Genomic DNA, 21,866 nt, shown 5'->3' on the forward strand with positions numbered 1-21,866 from the left:
AAACCAAAACAACTTACCAAAATAAACATTGGATGACATCGCTTAGGCGTTTTTAATGATTATTTACTCGGATACTCGCACGGATTCATGTACATTCGCCTCACGTTCGCAGACGTTCTTATGTCGTTTGCTAACGTATTTTAATGTTTATAAACTATTTCAAGGAGAAACGATTAAGTATTATATTAGCGCTAACTACTATCACTTCTTATTGAATAAAGGAATACCTACAAAGAGATAATTTTGAAAGCAACTAAAATTTATCCAACTTAAAAAAAAAAATATGCAAGAACGTCTCTAACCTGTCAAAGCTATTTATTGTTTTCCTTGTATTTTTTCCTCCTAACTTATTTGGAGAAACGAAAATATAAACACAGCTTCGAATTTTGCAATTCACTGTCTCACGTCCTCATATGATATCATACTATATCTCGTCCTAATTTTACAAGATGGAAACGAATCTGCAGCACGAAGATTTGCTGATAAAATTGCGAGCAAAGCTGAACGAAGAAAGAATAAAATTATGGGAGTCACCATTTACTTTGCCTGATCAATCTATTTCGGAGAGTTTAAAGGTTAGTTCTTTGTTTGCACAATTGTTGCATTTTTTTTCTTAGATTTGTAATGATTTTATCCGAGCAGTTAAAAGAACGGCGTGTCGAATTATTGCAACGTAATTTCTATGAAAATTCTGTTATTTTTTCTAAAAAATTGCAGTTTTCAAACTGATGCAATGTTGTTGTATGCACTCAGATAACAATATTTACATAGAAAAGAACCATGACTCAGGAAATATTTGTGTCATTACACAAGTAAATGCCCTTACTGATTAGTAAACAGATATATTAGAGCAGCCAAGTGGGTCACAAATATCTGAACATGTATCTAAGGTGCTAGAGAGCGTGTTCAGATATTTTTGAGCACCTTTACTTAACCAATATAAACAATGGCGACTGCACATGCACACAGCATACAGTGTTACAATCAGTACTCTAGAAATGTGCTTCTACTTCAAGACATCCTTTGTCCTAATGTGAATATTTTGTTATGTGAATCTAAATTTAGATATTTATGAACATCTTGTCTGCTCCTGTATTTTTTATAGCATCATAAACAATAAATTATTATATGTTTTGTGTGAAAAGGTGCCCCCAGTTTTTCATATAAATTTTGGGTGTCAATTTTGTAATGGTCCATACAAAATGCATTACAAAACTGTAATTTTTTTGGGACACACTTTTTTCTTTTTAAATCGACAGTCCTTGTGATTCTGAGTAGAAATAACCCAAAAGTTGATGGATTTTTGAAAAAAAGTAAATGGTACATTTTTAAGTGAAAATGCCTATACACTTATTAAATAAAATTACAGGACCTCTCTAAAAAGTTCGCAACAGAACTCTCTCTCCCCGACAATGAAGTCTTGAGCGCACTGCATGAGTTGCAGCTCCATTCCATTGACCGGTCGAAGGCTAACTCGGAGTTCAAGGAGACGGGACTGGCTACTCTCCGAGTGAAGGCTACCGTGCCAGGGGAGAAGCCACAGGTGCTGAAGATACAACAGAAGTTGGAGTCGGTGGGCAAGGGGCTGATAGAATCTGTGGCTAAAGCGTTGGATGTTAGTGAGAGTCGGTAAGGTCTAACATATTAGATATACATATGTGGCTTTCCATGACACAAGGATCCTTATGCTTCAAGTGCAATAAGGATGTTTCCATCTCAAATTCCAACAGAAATTCTCACAGAAACATCCTTAATGGAGATGAAGCATAAGGACCCTTCTCTGGAAAGCCTTTATATCTTTTGGCTTGTATATTTTTGACACAGCTACTTTTTTTTATAATAATTATTCTTCTTCTTCCTCGCGTTATCCCGGCATTTTGCCACGGCTCATGGGAGCTTATAATGATCATTAAATAAAATAAAATAGCCCTGAATTTCGACCTTAAGTTATAAAGTTCTAGTCAGTCAGTTTTTAATTGAAAATTTGTAATGGGTTTCACTTATAGAGCCTACTATGGAACTGCCTTCTGGTATTAGGGTTCCGTACCCAAAGGGTAAAACGGGACCCTATTACTAAGAGTCTGCTGTCCGTCCGTCCGTCCGTCCGTCCGTCCGTCTGTCACCAGGCTGTATCTCACGAAGCGTGATAGACAGTTGAAATTTTCACAGATGATGTATTTCTGTTGCCGCTATAACAACAAATACTAAAAACAGAATAAAATAAAGATTTAAGTGGGGCTCCCATACAACAAACTTGTTTTTGACCGAAGTTAAGCAACGTCGGGCGGGGTCAGTACTTGGATGGGTGACCGTTTTTTTGCCTTTTTTTGCATTATCGTACGGAACCCTTCGTGCGCGAGTCCAACTCGCACTTGCCCGGTTTAATTATTTAGTTGCTTTTACACAATGGCCATTTTATCCTTTGGTTGTGATCCTGCCTGCTAAGGATGGGCCTGGATTCAAGAATGATTCTGATTGTATTTTTTTTTAATAATTTATTAAATGTTTTGCATATAATATTGATTTTTTCAGCGTGAAATTAATATATAATGGCAAAGTTATACAACCAGCTCCAAGTCTGGAAGATCAGGGAGTCAAAAACGGGGTTCAAATCATGGCTCTAATTATGGCTGGTGAGTACCATGTCTCTTTCAAACCTTCGCACTAATGGTGTCTATTCAAAATGGAATAGTAACATCAGAGGGCCCACTGTGAACCACGTTCCACGTGGTGCTTCTGTCGCACTTGTAAATTTGTACGGAAGTGAGACAGGGAGGCAACACGTTGAACTTAGTTTGTGGCAGGGCCTTCTGGTGACAATCAAAATTCAGTAATTGCAAAAAAAAATATTACCTAAACATAAATCAACTTTGTTTTGGTAGTACCTACTGTGCTGTAGTAATGAGTGAGTTTTGTCTGTCACCAAACCGATATAACCTTTTTTTTTGCCGTAATTTAACAAACCGCAACAACTAACGACACCTAGTTTGTTTTATGACCTTAAGCCATTATATGGTAGAGGGAATATATTTCCCACAAACATTACCCTTTTCATTATATGGTAGAGGGAATATATTTCCCACAAACATGAACTTTTTTCAAAGCGATCAGGTTCGATTTTGCATAATTTTTGACACCCTTATTATGGCATTCTGAAAGAAAATAGTCAACCTTTAGTCCGTTACAAAATATTCATTGTTATGGTTTATCTCATACACTTGTATGTTTCTGTAGTAAACCCTGAGGAAGCCAAAAAGGAAGATCGGATGTATTTGGAAATGAAGTCTACACGCGACGATGCCATGCTGCTCTCAGAATATGCTGATGATTTTGAGGATGAAGAGTATATTAAGGTAAGGAATTTGCAGGAAGCTTCGTAAAGGTGTCAGAGGTCACCCCAAGCTGTAACTGTGGCGCTAATGATGAACTTTTCGATGGTGAATGTGTAGACTGAAATTCTGTTAGCAGTTTGGCAAATTAGTACTACTTTACGAGTGTTTAGCATCTATTCCTCTGTCTATGCCATAGTACAATACCGAAATGAAGATGATTTGGCTGGAAAAAACATCTATTCGAGATTTGTGTGACTCGGTTTTGTATTACAATGATTCTTTGCTTAGGATTTATAACCTACACTCTAATACCGCGAATTAAATATTGGCTACTCCAGAGCACACAGTCGCTGTGGCTGAAATCGGTCAGGAGAGGAGAGAGAGGAAGGATTTATAAGACTAATATTTTTTTTTTTAGTTGGAAGACCAATCAGGCAAGACGGTGGAGTTGCCTGCAGCGGAACGGCGAGCGCTGATGGTCGGGCTGGCGTTACACGAACGCGGGCGAGCGGCGGCTAAGAAGAAGGACTACCCGCTCGCTCTAGTGCTGCTGCTAGAAGCCGATAGACAACTGAGGTACCATTATTAACATCTCTGTCTCTCTCTGTCTGTGTGAAAGTTAGGTCACTTATATCACAATTTTTCACAGTGAATGCAGCTCATCAATCCTGGCGTCAGTCGACAACGTGGCCGTCCTACAGCTGGATATAGCGTGGTGCTACCTGTGTCTTCAAAGTCTAGCCGCGGCGGGCGACGCGGCGGCGAGGCTGGCGAGAGCGGAGCGCGCGCTCAAGCGGAGCTATGGGGAGGACCATGGACGCGTGCTGGCGGTGAAGGGGACTGATGGTACCTAAATGAAATAATGTACATCTGTGCCCTGTTTATCAAAAGCTTGTAACTTGTAATACAAGTGGAAGTCCTTTTTTGACAGCTTTTGTTAGAAAGGGACTTCCACTTGTATTAAAAGTTACAAGCTTTTGATTTAAGCATTTTACGTCAATAATGTGACAGTTACGTAGGAAGTGGCGCCCTCAATAATTTTCTACAATTTCTTGTCGAACTATTTTAATACTCTTGAAAACGCATTTAATAGCTAAAGTAGTATAACTACTATATTGAAGTTTCTTTGACTATCAATGATCCTAATAACTTGCCGTTTTGGCGGACGAAATGTTTAGTGTTGGCGTCGCGCACATTAGTTACCTTGTTTTCACGACAGCACTCTCTTCCAGCCAACGAGCGGGCGCTGATGATGCGGCTGCACCTCCTGCAGGGCATCGTCAGCTTCCATCAGAACAAGCGGGACGAAGCACGTCGGTTGCTTGAGAAAGCGGAGACTGAGCTTAACTCACTTAGGGTAAGCGCTATTCAAATTACTACATTTTCATAGCATAATTTATCCTATATCGCGCCGCACTAATGCGTCAATCCTGACGGAATTTAAAATCCAGTGCCGTTTATCAGCCATTTGCCTCTAGCGGATCCTTAACTACTTTGGACACGTGGTCAGACGAGAGCCGGACAACTTTGAAAAGCGCATTATGGTTGGCATGATGGATGGAGGACTAAAACACACCTTCCTTATACTGCGCCTACAGTATAAGAGCATCTTTACTTTGCATGTCAGGTGGACGACGGTGCCGTGACAGCGCTGATGGAGCTGGGCTGGTCGCTGAGCTGCGCGCGGCGCGGGCTGCGCGCGGCGCGCGGCGACGTGGCGGCCGCGCACCACTACCTGGCCGACACCTCCGCCGCCCGGGACCTGCAGCGCCGCAAGCACAAGCAGGACAGGTATAGTCAATCTTCTTCCTCCCCTGGTCCCATTATTTGGGGTCGGGTCTCCTCACTGTCCTGCGCCAAGTCCTACGATCTTGGGTTCGTGGCATTCTTGAGGTTTCTTTCTATGGGTCCATATTGGGTCGCATAATAATTGATTGTCCTAATGTAATGTTACGCATAAAACTCATTTCGCATAATTGTTATTGTGCTGGAAATATTAACATTTCTGAAAAATTATAACACAAATCTAACCTAACCTACCCTATTCTACACAACCCATGCAAAATATTTTCGAAAATACTTTCTGTTTCAGCTGGAGAGAAAATATGCGAAAAGAGATTTATGCGTAACATTACATTATGACAATCAATTATTATGCGATGAGATAGGATCCCTCTTTCTATACTTGTCCACCAGGCGCATGGCGGGCGGCCGTCGCCTCTTGCGGCCTCTGGTAGATTGAGGGCTACTTTTCTTACATGACAGGTATAGTGAATATGAATGCTGATAAGGTGTGACCAGACCTGGCGAACACAAGGGAAAGTAACCATCACATCTATGGCCGGAAGTGTGGCTCATACGTACTATCACGGCGGAGGAAGTAGCTGATACATTCATACGAGAGTGGGTGTCTCGTTTCGGCGTGCCGTCAATAATTACAACAGACCAAGGAACTCAATTTGAGTCCGACCTGTTCCGCCGCCTCACACAAACCTTTTCCTCGAAGCGCATCAGGACAACCGCATACCACCCTTGCGCCAATGGTATGATAGAGCGAGTCCATCGGCAGCTGAAGGCCACTCATGTACCACGCCGATTCTCACCGCACCTCCCGCCAAGAAAGTAAGATGTCCCCTGATATTTATTTATCTCTTTTCAGGGAGAGCAAAGCCCTAGGCATTTGCGTGGACGGTACTCCAGTCAACAAGCAGTTGGTTGACGCTCTGGTCGGGATGGGGTATACGCGGCGTCTAGCCACTCTGGCCTTGAGGAGCTCCAACAACCACGTGGCAGAGGGCGTCAGGCTGATACAGGAACAGCCGGAACTGGTGAGATTATCCTTTAAGCTTTTATAAGGAAGTGGGAATATATTTCCCACTTGATGTTGAACTTTATTTCATAGTAATAGGGCTAAATTTTGCATAATTTCTGACACTTATAAAGGGTTAAAGCAGTTTTTTTTGTAATTCAATAGACAACAAATACGTTTGTACCAGCGAAATGATATACATGGAAGTATTCTGTCCGCTCAATTATGACCCAACGCAAACTACCCCGCGATAGGCGGTACTTACAAACTGCTCGATTGGCAATCTCAGTACGCGACCGAGATGACAGTCAGTGACAAATGGCTAAATTGATTTATAAAAACAACGTTTTTTGTAATTAAAAATATATTCATGTGTCGTGAAGTGCTGCAGAAGTTATTTTAGTTCATACCAAGGACAGTGGAATCACTTTTCACTTGTAGTAAACAGATAACTTCAGTAAAATTTGGAAAAAACATGACGATTTGTTTTCAATACTACCGTGCTAAGCTAAAACGTAACAACTGCATACGACTTTCATAACAACATACGACTTTTTAAATTGCGAGGATAATAGGGATGGTGTTATGCCAAATGAAGTAGACTATTTTATTAACTTGTGTTTGGTTTAGGTATTTTATATATAATTATAAATAAATTCCTTCTTACAGATTTGTATTTTCCTTTTTTATTTCATGAGATGGAGCTATAAAAAAACTACCTACTTATTTCAAATTAATAATCAAATTTGGTATTGCCATTTTACATTACTTTCCATTCAGATTCCCACAAGATGCTATTCGCAGAGAACTATGGAAAAAAGCGTCCAATTAGAGAGACATGAAATTGAGTGGATGCCTGGCAAGATATCTAGAATGGTGTACTTTCGTTTGGGCCAAATACGTTTCGCCAAATTTCACTTCCCAACAAACTTATCGCAATAGTTTCATTTCCCAAAGAAACCTTTAGCAAATTCCGCAGCCTCCTCTCTATTAGTACCTATGTAAATTGTATGCCATGCAATATTTTGGGACATGTAAGTTATGCTTAATGATACATTTGGGTTTACTATTGAATGGGCCAAAAACGTTTCCCAAAGTATCACATCCCAAACTATGTTTCCCAAATTATCATTTCCCAAAAAAATGTTTGGCAAAACAACTTATCGCAAATTTTTAGTTAGCAATAGTCTTTTTTGGCAAGTTATTGTTTAGCAAATAATTACTTAGACAAGTTTCATTTTCCCAAATATTATTTAGTCAAATGTATCATTAAGCATAACTTCCATGTCCCAAAATATTGCGTGGCATATAATTTACATACCAATAGAGAGGAGGCTGCAGAATTTTATTTGTCTGGTATTTAATTGATCATTACATATACATAGTAAAATGTAACGTCAAAAAAAACATTCTTACTGCCAAAAATATGTAGTAAATGATCACTAAAATTAAAACTCCATTTTAATGTAAAATGATAACCAAATTTGTTACATCTTGCTATTTTATTAAAGCAAATAACACCAAAGTAATCATTGTAACCCAAAAATATTAAATAACCACCAATATGTAAACCACATTTTAGTTTAATACTTATGTCATGCAAATTCTTTACTTCTCGTTATTCTATTAAATTAATTAATCCACTTTGATGACCTTTTTCTAGTACATAGTATTTCGTTTCTGTAAGGACCGCAGTTCTAACCTAACCTAACCCACTTTTCTAATAGCATTTCGATTCTGTGAGGGTCACAGTTCTATTCTAACTTAACCTAACCCACTTTTCTGATAGCGGTTCCATTTTGTGAGGATCGCAGTTCAAACCTAACCGAACCCACCCAAATTACGTAGAATTTAACGTACCTATATTAGCATTACAAAAAGTACTTTAAATAGAGATGCCTGTTTGTCAAATTTGCGAAGTGACAATTTTGACCAAACATCTTTTTGGAATATAATATTAGACAATAAAAAACGTTTGCTAAATAAGTTTTTGTCCTAATACAATTTGACAAAGTAGAATCATGCCAAATGATTATTTGACCAAATAAATTATATGCGAAGTGTCACTTTGCTAAAGGTTCCTTTGGGAAATGAAACTATTGCGATAAGTTTGTTGGGAAGTGAAATTTGGCGAAAAGTATTTGGCCCAAACGAAAGTACACCGCGCGAACGGCTGTGGTCCCATACAAAATTTTCATTTTGCACCTTTTTCTACTGACAAACTTGCTTGACCGGCTATATACATATAAAATATTCTGAACTGAAAGTGGGGATTTATTGTGACTCCGCCTGTTCAAATATTTTTGACCCGATTCTTGTACCCATGTAAATTTTGCAGACTGTATAGCCAGTCCGATTTCTAAGATCAAGTTCGCCATACATTTACTGTGGCGTACTTGATCTTAGAAAAACGGACAGACTATACCTGAACGTGACTTCGCACTGCCATACAGATAGATAATAAAATATACAAAATACTTATTATAGCGGAATACATTTATACAACAATGATATATATTTACTTATGTTGAGTTAGTCTGTCATGTCATAACAACATTTTAACTAGTTATCTTTTAATCTGCATTAAATTATTATACGTGAATTATTTGACTGGTTCTTCACTGTATGGCATAAACCTATCCCTGTCCAAGTCATATTCTAATCAAATATGAACCGCGAACTCTAAGCGGCCAGTACGTACAGCAAGAAGGTTATTAGCGGATTAATGTCGCTGATTGGTAGTTATTGACATGATATGCATTTCATCTACACTTAGCTATGTACCATTAGAGTAATAAAGATGACTCTTATTTTGTTTACCAGCTTTGATTACAGGCTCTGTAAACGCGTCGTCCTATTTGAATGTAGGCTTAATTGTGTATGTGTGCTAATTTGGCCCGAGAATTTGAACGGTAATGTTCCTAAAGGCGGTTTCCATACTAAATATATGCGTTCACTGGTTTGTACGGAGAAGCGGTCGTCCTATAACCTTTCCCCTTAAAGACCCACCATATAAACTTTTTTAATTTTTAATTTGAGCCTTATTCAATAAGTAACTTAGAACGAATTTCGTTTGTTTTAAAAAGAAATGCTACTTTATATGGTTCATGAAAAGTTCAAATTAGATCGCACCATAGACTAGGAATCCTCTAGACGGAGTTTCGAGCAATTATTTCATGAAACCTATGCTGCCCAAAATACTGGGGTGCGGGGGACGAGGTGAGCGAGTCCCGTGCCGTGACTGGTCCGTTCAAAGACACAGGCGTCACACAAAGACACTGACTCGAAAATGGAGTAAAACTGTCGTATATTTGTGGCAGAGGGGGTAGCGCTACTATGCGCAGTCTGGAGGATGTCTTGTCTGTGGATTGCACGATATGTACATTTAGTCTCAGAAGGTTAACCGTATTTTATTTTTATTTTATTTTTATTTTATTTATTTTATTTTGTAAGGAGTACCAACAGCTGCAAAAACATTGTGGGTTCCTTTGAGAACGGTTAGTACTTATAACGGAAACCCACGAATAAGTTTATAATTATTTATTGATCACAAATCACAACACGATACAGAGTACGATACGATAATAACAATATCACACGCGTCGGTTAGGCAGTCATACGGAACTCGCGAGAGCGGCAAACGTAAGGACGAGTGACGTGACCGTGCGCTAGAAGTGTCTGGCTCGTACTGGTTGGCGCGGCCGCTCGACTCGAGGGGGCGCGCGCGGGCCTGTCGGCAGTTCTCGGAAACTCGGTGTTTGCGAAGGCCGTTAGTTATAGAGATGGGAATACCGTGTGGAACATGAGCTCGCCTCAGTACTCCCCCCCCAGAGAAAAGGTATCTTATTTATAGATCTAGTTTATCAGGAAATCTCACAGTTCTACCTGTCCTGGTCGTAGTGGAACTTCGCTGTTTCGTGGCAGGTGCAGGTGGTGGCGAAGTAGGAGCTGGTTCATTGATAGGTATAGGAACAGGTCGATCAGGGGTATGAGTTGGACTAGTATGATCCGTGTCGATGAAAGCTGGCTTTACGTTGTTGATAGAAACTACGCGAGGCAAGCCGTTGACGGTAATGGTGAGGGTTTTTTCTTGTCTGTCAGTGATTCTAAAAGGTCCTTCGTACGGATTCTGTAGGCCTGTCTTGTTAAATCGTCTGACATATACATGTGTAGCTGAAGCTAGCTCCTTGTAAACGAAGATTGATGTTTTTGCGTGAGAGGATGTTTTAGTTGGTGCTAATCGATTAAATGCTGATTTGAGTGAGGATGCGAATGTTGACTGAGGTTGAACCATGGATGTTGCAGGTGATACAAATTCTCCAGGCAGTCTGATATTCTGGCCGAAAACCATTTCGGCTGGAGTAGCGTCTATATCTTCTTTGTAGGCTGCTCGGAGGCCCATCATGACAACTGGTAAATCATCTGTCCATGATGGGTTGTTATGGCATCTTAGGGCTGCTTTAAGTTGCCGGTGAAGACGCTCGACCAAACCATTTGCGATTGGGTGATACGGAGTGGTATGTATATGTTGGAAACCACATATTCGAGACAGAGATGAAAACAGTTCTGATTGAAATTGTCTGCCTTGGTCTGTAGTTATGCGAAGTGGTACGCCATAGCGAGATATCCAACCAGAGAATAACTTTTGTGCAACGGTTTCTGCTTCCATGTTTTTTAGAGGGTAAGCTTCTGGCAGTCTTGAAAATCGATCCACTACTGTAAGAAGGTATCTGTATTCCCGGGAATAGGGCAAGGGTCCAACTAAATCGACGTGTATGTGTTCGAATCTGGTGTTCGGTGGTGCGAATGATCCGGGTGCGGCCGTAATATGGCGGTTGATCTTGGATGCTTGGCAAGCGAGGCACGAACGTGACCAATTAGTGCAGTCTTTCCTGATTCCGGGCCACGCATATCTGTCGGTGATTAGCTTTGTTGTCACTTTAACTCCAGGGTGTGCTAAGTTGTGCAGCGAATTGAACACCTGTCGTCGGAGTGTTGTTGGAATGTATGGCCTAGCCACGGTAGTAGAAGTGTCGCAAAAAATTGGTGTGTTCGTATCAGGGAATACGATCTTCTTGATTAAAAGGCTTGTCTGGTTATCGTTAAGAAGCTGTTGTAGCTCTCTGTCCGAAGCTTGAGCAGCAGCAAGTTCTTGATAACCTACTGGTTGACTGATGGCTTCGACTCTTGACAGAGCGTCAGCGACGATGTTGTCATTGCCACTGATGTGCTTGATATCCGTTGTGAATTGGCTGATGAATTCTAAGTGGCGGAACTGACGAGGACTGCACTTTTCCGGTTTTTGTTGAAACGCAAATATCAATGGGCGGTGGTCAGTGAAGATAGTGAAATGTCTTCCTTCTAACCAATGCCTAAAGTGATGAATGGCTTGGTAGACAGCGAGCAGTTCTTTATCATATGCGCTATACTTGGTTTGGGCTGAGGTCAGTTTTTTTGAGAAAAACGCAATCGGTTCCCAGCCGTGGTTTCCTTTTTGATGAAGGGCAGCCCCTGTGGCAGTATCTGATGCATCCGTGTAGAGAGAAAGCTCGCTGTTTTGTTTTGGATGTATAAGTCTAGTGGCGTGTGCGAGACTTTGTCTACATAATTCGAATGCATTATCGGCCTCAGAAGACCAGTGTACAGGTTCATTGCCTTTGACGCCATCTTTGAGTAGATTATTGAGAGGTGCTTGTGTTTTAGCAGCATTTTTGAGGAAACGCCGGTAGAAGTTCAGTACTCCTAAAAATCTGCGAAGTGATTTAACCGTTGCTGGCTTCGGGTACTGTTGAATGGCTTCAATCATTGATGAAGGAGGTTCTATGCCAGAAGCTGATACTTTGTATCCCAAAAAATCAATTTGAGTTTGGCCAAATAAACATTTAGAAGTGTTTATAATGACTCCATATTCTTCGAGCTTCTGAAAAAGGGCTTTGAGATGTTCCAGGTGTTGGGAGTCATCAGCGGAGGCTACTAATATGTCATCAAGGTATGGAAAGGTGAATGGTAGGTCTCTGGTGATCTCGTCTATGAAGCGCTGGAAGGTCTGCGCGGCGTTCCGAAGACCGAACGGCATTTTAAGGAACTCGAAGAGGCCAAAAGGTGTGATTACTGCTGTCTTCTGGATATCTTCTTCGTGTACAGGTAGGTGGTAAAATGCATTGACCAGGTCTACTTTGCTGAAGATGGTGGAACCTTCAAGAGACATACCAAAGTCTTCAATATGACGGAGTGGGTAGCGGTCCGGTAGAGTGCGGGCGTTGAGTGCTCTGTAGTCGCCACAAGGGCGCCACCCTCCCGACTTCTTGGCCACCATATGGAGTGGAGATGCCCAAGGACTGTCACTGGGTCTTATAATACCTTGCTGGAGTAGCTCATCGAACTTCTTTTTAGCGATTTCTAACTTTTCAGGCGGAAGACGTCTAGCTCTACAGGCGGATGGAGGACCTGGAGTGGTTTTGATGTGGTGCTGGATATTATGTTTAAAGTTGTTGATGTTACAGGTCGGTTTCGTTACAGATGGGAATTTAGCTAAAAGCTGATGATAAATTGTTGTACCTGAGATGACCTTGACGGATGGGGAGTCATCAATAATGACAGACCTACCTGGAGTACTCATGCCAGTTGTAGAATCTACTAAACATCTCTTCTTAAGGTCGACGAGGAGACCGTAATGTGCGAGGAGATCAGCTCCAATGATAGGTCTGCCGACATCAGCGACAATAAATGACCAGGTGTAGTCGCGTCGAAGTCCGATGTTGAGGTTGATTGTCATTACTCCATATGTTTTTATCGGCGTAAGATTTGCAGCATAAAGTTCGTATGTAGATGTAGGGCGCCGCCGTTCAATTAATTTATACGGGTAGACGCACACATCTGAGCCTGTATCTACAAGATAATCTTTCTTGGTTGTCCGGTCCATGATATAAAGGCGGTTAGAGTAAATTTTTGGTAAGTTGGTAGGGTTACTTACCGCCGCTAGCAACCCTACTGCTGGTTTTCCTTAACAAATTTACACGGCTGCTCGCACCTGCGTGCATTGGCACCAAAATTGGTATGGTACCAACATAAGTCGTTGCTAGCGTAGCGGGCGCGGGACCTGGATCTGCTCCTATTGCGCGAGTACGAACGATCAGAGTTTCGTTGTGTTTGACCGAGGGCAGCAACCATTCGTGTAAGCTCATTGATTTGCATCTGCATATTTTGCATATCAAAAGGTTGGTTGTGGTTAGAAGGTAAAGCGCTTGCGGAACTCTGATTGTATGTAACGGCGCATGCAGAGTTTGCGTTGTTACAATTGCATTGTGACTGCATCGGCGAATTGACTTGTTGCACCAGATGGTGGTGGTTATTCGGCGTTATGCCATACAATTTGTCGGCTAAGTCGCCAAGGTCGTCCAATGACATTGTTGAGGGCTGGGAAATTAAATTTCCTTGTATATGTGTAGGTAGCCTGCTTATCCAAATGGTTTTGATCAGTTGATCTGATCCTGCTCCTTTAGCTAAAGACTTCAAATGTCGTAGGAAAGAGGAAGGTTTGCGGCTCCCAATTTCCTCTTTTTCTAAAAGTCTATGAATTTTCTCTTCACTGGATTCCGAGAATCGAGCTATTAGTGTATTTTTGAGTTTGGTATAGGGTTCGTTCGCAGGAGGGCACGTAATTATTTCTTCCGCCTCTGTGGCGGTTTTGGGGTCCAATTGGGCTATTGCGTAATAAAATTTTGTTAATTCTCTGGTAATATTGTTTACGTGAAACTGAGCCTCTATTATACCGAACCATACAGTGGGGTGATCGGGGTAAAAAGGCGGAACTCGAATCCCAACACGGCTTACCTCATAACCATAACCAGATGGCGGCTGCAGCGGCACTAGCGGCGATGTCGGATGGGCGGCCGCAGCGGCAGCGGCGGCAGCGTGGACGGCGGCGTGGGCGGGAAGCAGCGGAGCACCGGTAGCACCAGTGCCAAGGTGAGTATTCACAGCGTTACCACCGGTAGGGGCGGCGGCGGCACCACCGGCGGCGGCTGCGACGGCGGCGGCGGCGGCACCGGCCGCGGCAGCGGCGGCGGCAGCCTCGGAGTCATTTTCATTGTTATTTAAACCTTCCATGTTCGGGGTCACCACTGTGGGTTCCTTTGAGAACGGTTAGTACTTATAACGGAAACCCACGAATAAGTTTATAATTATTTATTGATCACAAATCACAACACGATACAGAGTACGATACGATAATAACAATATCACACGCGTCGGTTAGGCAGTCATACGGAACTCGCGAGAGCGGCAAACGTAAGGACGAGTGACGTGACCGTGCGCTAGAAGTGTCTGGCTCGTACTGGTTGGCGCGGCCGCTCGACTCGAGGGGGCGCGCGCGGGCCTGTCGGCAGTTCTCGGAAACTCGGTGTTTGCGAAGGCCGTTAGTTATAGAGATGGGAAAACCGTGTGGAACATGAGCTCGCCTCAACATTATATAGATTTAGGTAACAATACAAAGCCAATTACAGGTACTCACAGATAGAAATGAAGTAGACGATATATCAAATTTTGCGCGCAATTTCACACATGGTATCACGTTTTATACATTTACAGTATATCAAAAAATAAAGACACTTAATTTATAGAACTCATACCTTATCTAGGATGGCTGCTAACAATACAAACAGTAAAAATAGATGATACGTAATAGATACTTAAGCACCCAGACAAATCACAAACCTGCTACTTGAATGTGAAACAAAACAATCGAGATCAAAGTGGGTTAAAAAATAGACTTGCTAATTTTCGCTTCACTGAAGGAATGGAACTATTAAATATACTATACTATAGTTCGTTTTTTTTAGCATTAGAAAGAACTGCAAAAAAAGGTAAGCGATCTAGAAATGTCTTTTAATTGAAAAACGCTTTTTAAAAATCAGTAACTACAGTGAAACCTGGTTAATTGGCACCTGGATAAATGGAAAACCTCAATAATTGCAACCAAAAGTCCGGTGCCGGTCCCTTGAGACCAAAAGGCCTCTATAATTGAAATTTTGGAACCTCTATAATTGCAATTTAGATTTTTGTGCTTTTCGTAATTTTGCCTCTATAATTGACCACATCGCAACTTAAGACCTCTATAATTGACACTGTGCTAAAAAAATCCGTTATTTTTGCTCTTGTTTTTACCTCTATTATTGAAACGAGTCTTACTTATTACCTCTGTAATTGAAATAATGTAGTTGTAGACAGCAGAAACAATGTTTTAATAGCAATGATCATTTTATTTATATCTCCATCCAGAATTCAATTTATTTATTGGGTATCTATCACAGCCTGTAATAGGTGAAATAGTTTTGATCAATAAAAAACAAAGTAGGTATGCTTTTTACATTCTAATAAAACTTTAAACTTTCTTTTACAATTCAAGGGAATTTTTTAAACCCAAATGATAAGAAAATAAAGTGGTAATTAATGTAGTGTAAAAGTGCAAGTATAGACAGAAGCAATATATAGACCAGAAACCCAGAACGTAAGCGTGTAAATCTACTTTAAATGATTATTTGCACCTCCATAAAAGAAATTTGTCAGAACGCAACCTCTATTAATGAAAACCTCTATAATTGACCCAACGATTTTTTGAACCTCGTTAATTGACGCGACCTGCTTAAATGAAAAACCTGGTTAATTGACAAAAAATGGCCGGTCCCTTGAGATTGCAATTATCCAGGTTCCACTGTATTACTTATGAAAGCAGAAGAATATAAATGATCGTATTAGATTCATGATTGTAACATATTTGCCATAACTTATTTTTAAAATGAGTTTTTCAAGGGGTCCCTGTGTTTTCCATAAAGTTTAAAGTCATAATGTATTGTTTGTCATATTATTGTTAGTCATAAAATTTAAACCGTTAACTTTTCAGGATTTTCGTAAGGTAATTCTATAGATAGGTTAGGTTAGGTTTGTTTTGTATTGGGACCCGGGTATGTCCTTAAACTACGTCCAGGACCCGAGTATGTCCTTAAACCACGTCCAAGACCACCGGTAGACGGGCAGCAGCGTCCCTCAAATTCGGTGTACTCGACTGCGATCGCCAACCCGCCTGCCAAGCGTGGCGATTATGGCATTCACCCCCCAAAAAAGGGGGAGGCCTATGTTCAGCAGTGGACGTCTTATGGCTGAGATGATGATGATGAGGTTTGTTTTATGGCAATCCTGAAAAGTTACGCGTTTCTGAGAAAAACCAATTATGACTAACGAAAATTCGGACAAACAATACATTATGACTTAAAACTATTTGGGAAACAATAGAGAACCGTTTTCCAATTAAAAGACACTTCAAGATTGTTTACCTTATTTCTAATGCTAAAAAGACGAACTATAACAATATTGTTATTCACAGTTGGAGGACAGTGACATTGAGGAGGAAGCGGAGAGTGAGTCGCCGAGCTCAGAGGAGTCCCTTGTTGAGCCGGACAACCAACTGGTTGCCGAGGTAATGTATCCCGAGATTTGTGACGTTCCACGGAAAAAGGTACCTTTAGGTCCCGATAGAGATAGGAGCAGGCTGGTCAATGTATGCAATTCTTCGTGCTTAGCGTCCTTGCTTTAGCGTCTGTCACACCGATACATTTTTCTTTTTGTTAGTCGTTGTGCAATTGTCATCTTGGCTAGCCCCCTGGTCTAGGTGGGTGTCCATCTGAATCCCTAACAACGTTTGTCCTAAAGTCACTTTCCCTAACTGGGTTGTCCTAATGGGCACATGCCCTAACAATCAATTCAGGTTAATACTGCGACCCTCGCGAAAACGAACTCCTGCCAGAAAAGTGGGTTAGGTTAGGTTTAGTGTTAGGATTAGGACAACTGATCATCATGACAAACAATATTAGGGAATGCAAAAATAGGAGAAAAGACTTTAGGGATTCAGATATAGATCCGGTCTAGGTAGTCGCTTTCTTCGTGAACGATGAAACCTAACGGCTCGGCCACAATATTGCGCGACTGGCGGCGACGGTGGCAACCATAGGTTGGAACGAGACACAGCGATCAGTTCCCACTCGTGGTTGCCGCCGCCGCCGCCGCCGGTCGCGCATAGTCGTGGCTGGGCCCTAAATGTCATGTGCGGGTGTTGCAGCTGGAAGCGATGGGGTATTCGGCCGACGAGGCGAGGGACGCCCTGAGGCGCGCGCACAACCACGTCAGCGGCGCCGTCGACCTGCTAGTCGCCGGCAAGGGGCAGCCACACGAAGGTAGGCCTTATGTCCTCGTTATAAGGTTCACAATTTTAATGACTACCACACGAAGGTAATAAGGTTATCAATTTTAGTAAGCAAAATTGTGAGAGCCAATTGTTTCATTCGCGATATTTAATTTAAACCTAGTTTAAATCATGAATTAACATTTAAATTTACAGGTATAACCACCGATGCCGGGAACCCCTCCACCAGTGCCGCTTCCACCGCCAAAAAGGAGAAACGTGTTAAGAGAAAGAGGGATGAAAAAAAGTAAGTACTTTTCATAACATCGATTATACAGAGTGCTCGAGAAGAACCCTAGGGTTCTAGGAGTTAAACCGCCTTTTTGATTTGAGGCTTATGTTGAGTATCAACTCAGTTATACAGGGTAAGATTTCTGTTAGTTTGGTATGATGTTACTACCTGTGAGTTCCTATAATTGGCTTCCTGTATCTACTATAATTTCTATGTTAACCTTTTGAACGCCAAACGGCGCATCCATTTGCCGTGTCACTGACGCAACGGAGGTAAAATTTTAGTTTTGTGAATAAATAATGCCAACCTAAGAGTGGGGTGTTTTTCAGTAGATTTTCATCAAAAAGCAATCGACGATAAAATGCCATCTTTGGCGTCGTTGTCACTATTTTGCGTTGACGTCAATTGCCGTCTGTGGCGTTCAAAAGGTTAATGTCATAGCTGTTGGATGACCAAATAATAAAAAAATCTTTCAGCAGATGGTTACAGATGGTTACACATCTTTTATAATGGGACCATTGCCGAAATCGCGTAAAAATATTCCGGTCGATATGATGCCGCTGATTTCTATGGGACAGCCAATTTTTTTTTTGCAATTTCGGCATTAGTCCCATAGTAAAAGCTGTTCAGTATTTGACCTATAAATTCACTACGCATAGTTGGCTGGTGAAAAAAACTTACCCTGTAGGATATTATTGACTTCATGGTAATAATTTAATTTATAACAAGCCGAAATGTCTGCGAACGATACTATTATTAATTTATAAACTGAAATAAATATCATATACTAAGAAAATGTGACCAAGGCCTCCAGTGCCCCAGGCTGGAATCGAACCAGCGTCCTCTGCTATCGCGGCATCTGCCTGTGCCATTCGGTCACCGGGCCAGTTTATATATGTATTATTAGTATAGTAGTGTTTATATTAGTATAGTAGTGTTTCTAGTTGAAATAAAACCAAATTAAAATATTTTCTGAAAATAATTTAATTTGTCCTAATACTTCTAATAGTACTATTGTTAAGCTTAGAATAGACTTAAAAGTGGAAAAATTACTGTCTTGGGTATTCCAATTATTTTTCATTTAAATTCATGGTAATATTACCAGGCGTGGCTTACTCCGCGATTTTGTCACTTTGCAACAGGTAGCTACAAGTACATCCGTTCCACACCAATTTTGGTGGCTAGCCATAAGCCGCGCGTGGCGCTGTCGCCACCTAGCGGCCATATTTGTCCTAATTGTAACAGACGCATTTTGTTAGAGAGTGAATCTTCTGTACCTAGTACTATTATTTATTCTGTGATATTAAGTAGCAGTATTAAGGAGCAGTGGTGGCCGAGTGGATATGACGTCTGACTTTCAATCCGGAGGTCGAGGGTTCAAATCCTGGCTCGCACCAATGAGTTTTTCGGAACTTATGTACGAAATATCATTTGATATTTACCACTAGCTTTTCGGTGAAGGAAAACCTCGTGAGGAAACCTGCATACATCTCCGAAGAAATTCAAAGGTGTATGTGAAGTCCCCAATCCGCATTGGGCTAGCGTGGGGACTATAGCCCAAACCCTCTCGCGCATGAGAGGAGGCCTGTGCTCAGCAGTGGGACGTATATAGGCTGAAATGATGATGATGATGATTACAGAAAGCGAGAACGCGAACAGGCTCTAAACAGACTGACATCTGTGATCCAACACGACGAAGACGACCATCTGGACACTTCGCTGGTTGACGAGGAGGACTTCCTCGCGCAATACAAGTCTCTACTCTAAACGGTATACGGTCTAATTTCCTTTGTAACTTTAGAGCGTCGAAGCGTCTTCAGACATTTGGGGGAATCAACTTTTAGAACAATGATTTCGTGTCCCTAGACTATAGAAAGGAAAATCGATTTTTACAAACCATGTTGATTTTTTTTAAAGAGTGCTCACATACAGTCAGAAGGTGCTAAGCGGGCCAGGTGTTCAAAATGATCTTGACGCGACTTTATTGTTACGAGAATAAAGAGCGTGTCAAAGTTATTTTAAACACCTCACCCGCTTAGCAACTTCTGCTGCTGGCTGTACAATAATCAGGGACACACCTTTTTTTGTATGGAAGCAAACTTTTCTGCTGCGTTACCGTACAAAATGTAACTTTTATCTGATCAAGTAGTTAATTTTAATGCGTTAATTAAATACGTATGGATCTATAACCGTGTAAACAAAAAAGTATAAAAATCAACATGTATGGACACGACATCAGTGTTCTATAAGTAAGGTTCACTATGGCTCTGAACTGTGATAGAAATTAGTGAGTTTCGGTTGTCATTGATTTGACGATGTGCCGTTTTTTATATTAGTCATTGCCACTTAGGAATATAATTCTTGAGACGTCATAAAAATTATATATTTAATATTAACTAATATTAACTACTAAAGTAAGAACGCTAATCACGGAGAATTCCGTACATCGACCCATCAGTTCCTATCTCTATCGCACGTGAATAATTATATCGCTGTTCCGCTTGCACAGTGGCATTGACCACCGGCATCATGAGTGGGACAGCGATATAAATATGCGCGTGCGATAGAGAGAGACATGGCGGGTCAATGTACGAATTTTTTTGTGATTAGCGTCCTTACTTTAGCTACTTAACTAAGACGTAGAAAGTTTTCGTGGTAATACAGTGTTGTAAAAGTCTACCTCTATCTCCCTCAATTATATTTTGTCCTAAACTTGTGTAAAAAAGAAATATATTTTTGGGTGCTGGTTTTGGAATGAGAAATCAAATATTATTTGATATATTATTAATAACTAAACTGCTATTTCGTGGAAAGGAAAATTATTTGTATTTTAGTAACCTAGTAAGTATTAAGAGGCCATATATAAAAATAGGCATTTCGTGTTTACTTATATGTACACAACAATTTTGTGTATATCTGAAAATATATGTAACTTTCACATTTTCTTTGATATTGTACAAAATAAAATAATATATTATACTTCTGAAAAGATATAAGTAAAGTACCTTAAACTAACGACTGCAAATGGTATATCTTAGAAACTATGTACAGTCAAAGAATTTAATTTCCGACCCATTTCGTACTTTGTCACAGTGACAATCAATATGAAAGCCGCTAGAGACCTCATACGGTTGTCACTGTGACAAAGTACAAAATGGGTAGTAAATTAAATTCTTTGACTGTACAGTATCGGAATAATATTGTTGAACCAATTAGTGTTCAAGCTAATTTGGTTCCCAATAAACGGTATAAAATGTCCAATGTCAGCCTTTCCCAAAAGGTTTGTACATTTCGATCACCTCTTAGATTTCTATAAAAAATGGTATGCTGGTAAGGTACATGAAGCTGAACAACTTCCACCATATTTCCCAAAATGTCCCAGAAAGTTTCTATGAAGTATTCCTTTTTTGTTACCAAATGTGTAAGGAAATTTGGTAACAAAACAGGAATGTTTCATAGAAACTTTCTGGGACATTTTGGGAAATATGGTGGAAGTTGTTCTGCTTCATGTACTTTACCAGCATACCAATTTTTATAGAAATCTAAGAGGTGATCGAAATGTACAAACTTTTTGAGAAATGCTCATGTAAAGTGAACCCTAAATGGCTCAACAATAGGGTATTTTCCTACTAGTCAAATCAGTTACTTTTTTAGAGCTGACAAAACGATTTGCTTATATGGAATTTATATGAAACATTACATCGTGACGTCACGGTCAGCTTACCTACTTTTTATATTTCTATCCGATTTATTAAATAGAACTTGTATTTAAAAATAACTCCTATCTGTGTTTTTCTAATAATTATCTGGTGCTTTATTTTATGCATGGTGTAAAATAATTTATTTTAAATACAGTATAATACCCTATTTAAGTCCGTGACTGTACCATAAATGGTAAAATTATATTGCAATGTCCATATTAGGTATATTATATTTAAAATGCATTTATCTTATACTTTACGCAATACCAACTGGCGACTGTAATCATGCTATCTCCTTTACCCTTGTAAAGACCAACCAAGGGTGAAAAAGATGGCATTATGACCTGACTCGCCACTTATTGCGGCAAGTATAGTGTATTTAAAATACAAGTACAGTAGATTACATAAACATTAAATGTTAGTTTATTTATAACTCGGTCAGACGATGTCGTCTCGTAAAAAAAAAAAAAGAAATCGGCGACTAATGGTTAATTAATTCATTCATATTACCTAAAGCAGGGGTCTCCAAACTTTTATACCTGAGGGCCATATTGCG

The 21,866-nt window shown here is 40.4% G+C and overlaps 1 protein-coding gene across 1 annotated transcript; it reads left to right on the top strand.

Moving 5' to 3' along the window:
• The first annotated feature begins 296 nt into the window (after positions 1 to 296).
• LOC134670632 (NEDD8 ultimate buster 1-like) lies at positions 297 to 20,983 on the top strand. Its single transcript, XM_063528437.1, has 13 exons — positions 297 to 575; positions 1,370 to 1,629; positions 2,533 to 2,633; positions 3,235 to 3,353; positions 3,751 to 3,908; positions 3,982 to 4,178; positions 4,565 to 4,689; positions 4,960 to 5,123; positions 5,992 to 6,160; positions 16,523 to 16,615; positions 17,255 to 17,369; positions 17,534 to 17,624; positions 19,250 to 20,983. The coding sequence occupies exons 1-13, from the start codon at positions 450 to 452 to the stop codon at positions 19,374 to 19,376; spliced, it is 1,845 nt and encodes a 614-aa protein (XP_063384507.1). The 5' UTR covers positions 297 to 449; the 3' UTR covers positions 19,377 to 20,983.
• Positions 20,984 to 21,866: the final 883 nt, after the last annotated feature.

The sequence above is a fragment of the Cydia fagiglandana genome, chromosome 14, assembly GCF_963556715.1.
Source record: "Cydia fagiglandana chromosome 14, ilCydFagi1.1, whole genome shotgun sequence".
Lineage (NCBI taxonomy): Eukaryota > Metazoa > Arthropoda > Insecta > Lepidoptera > Tortricidae > Cydia > Cydia fagiglandana.